The sequence below is a fragment of the Sorex fumeus genome, unplaced genomic scaffold (assembly GCF_029834395.1).
Source record: "Sorex fumeus unplaced genomic scaffold, SorFum_2.1 ptg000094l, whole genome shotgun sequence".
In the NCBI taxonomy this organism is placed as follows: domain Eukaryota; kingdom Metazoa; phylum Chordata; class Mammalia; order Eulipotyphla; family Soricidae; genus Sorex; species Sorex fumeus.
Genome location: NW_026606151.1, coordinates 22,709,857 through 22,712,946, shown reverse-complemented (window position 1 = coordinate 22,712,946; position 3,090 = coordinate 22,709,857). Strand labels below are relative to the sequence as shown.

General features: G+C 38.6%; 1 protein-coding gene across 1 annotated transcript; it reads right to left on the bottom strand.

Moving 5' to 3' along the window:
* Positions 1 to 1,902: 1,902 nt before the first annotated feature.
* Positions 1,903 to 2,814, bottom strand: LOC130040201 (olfactory receptor 14J1-like). The gene has a single exon (XM_056132211.1). It carries the CDS (start codon positions 2,812 to 2,814, stop codon positions 1,903 to 1,905), a length of 912 nt encoding a protein of 303 aa, XP_055988186.1.
* Positions 2,815 to 3,090: the final 276 nt, after the last annotated feature.

Here is a 3,090-nt window from a genome sequence, read left to right as displayed (position 1 = left end):
TAAATTTACTTTTATTATGATTTCAAACAAGATTATTGGAATATATTATTAAGGAACCACCATCTCCGAATGCAACAGTTATATATACCTAGGTCGAGAAATCAACATGATGAATGACCTGGCACCTGAGTTGCGCAGGAGGAAGAGAGTGGCTTGGAATGCCTTCATGAGCATTGAAGAAATAACTAAGAGGACAAAGAACCTCCAGGTACAAGCACACCTCTTCAATTCCACTGTTCTTCCTGCATTAACATATGCCTCAGAGACCTAGGCCCTGCGAAAACAGGATGAGAACGCTATTTGGGTCTTTCCAAGAGGAATCTAAAGAGCTATGCTTGGAATATCACGATTCACTCAAATGAGAGATTGAATCCAGAATTCTGATCTCCGTCAACGCTCAAGAATCAGGGATGATGTCTCATTTTCCCAGGCATCAAAAATCAAATGGGTTGGACACGTAATGAGATTTACAGACAACCGCTGGACTAGAGCCATTACTGACTGGATTCCAAGGACATCAAAAGATCGTGTGGACGCCCAACTACAAGATGGTTAGACTTCTTCATCAAGACCCTGAATGATCGGTTTGAGGCTCTGCATGTTCCTAGAACGAACAGATGCCATTGGGCTACGCTAGCATGCAACAGGGATGAATGGAGACGTTACTGGCTCCCGCTCGAGTAAATCGATGAATAACGGGGATCAAGTGATCAATTGACTAGGGGAGAATTGCTAATAGTTTTTTCTTATATATTGGTGTTGATGCTGTCCTTAGAGCATGGATAGGATAGATATTTTGAAAACTATATGGAAGGTAAATATTACATATTTCCTTTATATCATTTGTGATAGTTTCTTTTCCATGATTTTAACACTTTCATTCATTCTCTTCAAAAAATTTACTTCTAATTTGAAAACTAACTTTCAGTATACTCATTCTCTTTCCTAATTTTATATGCTGATAAATACATGTATGAAGTCTCCCATTTTTAATTACCTTTTTCTTCTTTCTGAGTGATCTCTTCCATTTTTAGCAAATGAATCTTTAAATGAAAATTTTTATTTATATATATATATTTTTCTTCTTTCGCTCATTTTTCGAATTTAAAGCTAGTATCTCTGAGAATCTCACTAATTAGTACTTAAAACATCCCTTCCTCATGAGTAGCAAAGTGATCCACTACATCTGAAATTGGAAAGGGATATCATGAGACAGTGCGAGGGTGGCATTTTGGAATGTGAATGGAAGCCCCAAAACGTTGAAAAACATTAATGGAACTAAAAGAACCGATTAATGCTGATTGTCAGGGGTTTTTATCAGTTTGTAAACATCATATAATATCTGAGAGTAGAAGAGAATTTACTGAAAATAAAACAAATCTCATATGCACATTTTCATGTAACCTTGACATACAAATCAAGAGTCATTAACCTGACTGATTTTAAATTAACAAAATCTCATTTATAGTACTCCAAAATTTAATGAAGAACTCTTAATGTGTTGCATTTACGAGTTTAATTTAGGTATTTTTGATAGTTTATTACCCAATAATATATAAACACAATATTCGCCTTCAAATGTCCACTAGAATCAGTGTGGGGTATTTTTTTTATTTTTTTGCTTTTTGGGTCATACCCAGCGATGCATAGGCATTACTACTGGCTCATGCACTCAGGAATTACTGCTGGCGATGCTCGGGGGACCATATTGGGTGCTGGGAATCGAACCCAGGATGGCTGCTTGCAAGGCAAATGCCCTACCCACTTTGCTATTGCTCCAGCCACTATATTTACTTTTAATTTCTGAAATTTACTGATAGATTATGTCAAGATTGCTCATAGAAATTGAAATTCTCTCTCAACAAAGAATACATAAATGTCATCAACACAGAGAAGCTTTCTTTATCTTAAAATCCTTCTTACAGCTGACTTAATGGCTTTATTTCTCAGGCTGTAGATCATTGGATTGAATGTTGGTGGAACTATTGTATACATAATAGTGAGTAAAATATCTGACACGGTTGGGGAGTCTGAATGAGATTTAAAATACTCAGATGCAGCTGTAGAAAGAAATAATAAGACAACAGCGAGGTGGGGGAGGCAAGTGGAAAAGGCCTTGGCTCTGCCCTCTACAGATGGCATCTGCAGTACAGAAGAAAATATGTGCGTGTAGGAGAATCCAATAAAGGTAAAAGAAAGAAATGCCACCAAAGCCAGGAAAACAGAGACACTGAGCTCATAGATATAGTCATTAGAGCAGGACAGTTTCATAATCTGGGGGATATCACAGAAGAACTGGTGAATGACGCGGGGGCCACAGAAGTGGATGGAGAAAGTAGCTGTCGTATGCATGGCTCCACAGATGGTCCCACTGACCCAGACGCCGGTGACTCCACGGACGCAGGTTCTGACGTCCATGATGACGTCATAGTGCAGGGGAAGGCAGATGGCCACGTAGCGGTCATAGGACATCACCGTGAGCATGAACACCTCAGCAGAACAACAGAGAGTGAAAGCAAAGACCTGCATGATGCATTCCAAGAGGGAAATAGTTTCACTATGCATGAAAGAGTTGTAAACGAATCTCGGTACCGTCACAGAAACATAGCAGAGATCCAGCAAAGAGAGATGCTTCAGGAAGAAATACATGGGGGACTGGAGACTGTCATCCAGGGAAGTTGTGGTGATGATGAGCATGTTGCCAGTTAAAGCCAACAAGTACAAAATGAGGAACAAAGAAGCATAGACGATTTTTAGCTCAGGCTTGGTAGAAAATCCTATGAGGAGAAACCCGCTTGTTGTGAAATTAGCCATAATCTTCAATAACTTTATATGATGTTGGTTGGAAATCAGAGGTCAACTCTCTAGAGTTGCAAAACAATGGTAAACAAACCAATAAATTAATATCTAAGTATAAATCTATTCTTCATAAATACAAAAATGTTAAGTTTGAGATAGTGCCGACAAGTATTTATGTAAAAGTAACAATTATATTACCATAATCATCAGTTGGGCTGGAGTGTAAGCACAGTGGGTAAGGTGTTTGCCTTGCACGCAGCTGACATGACCGACCAGGATTTGATTCCTCTG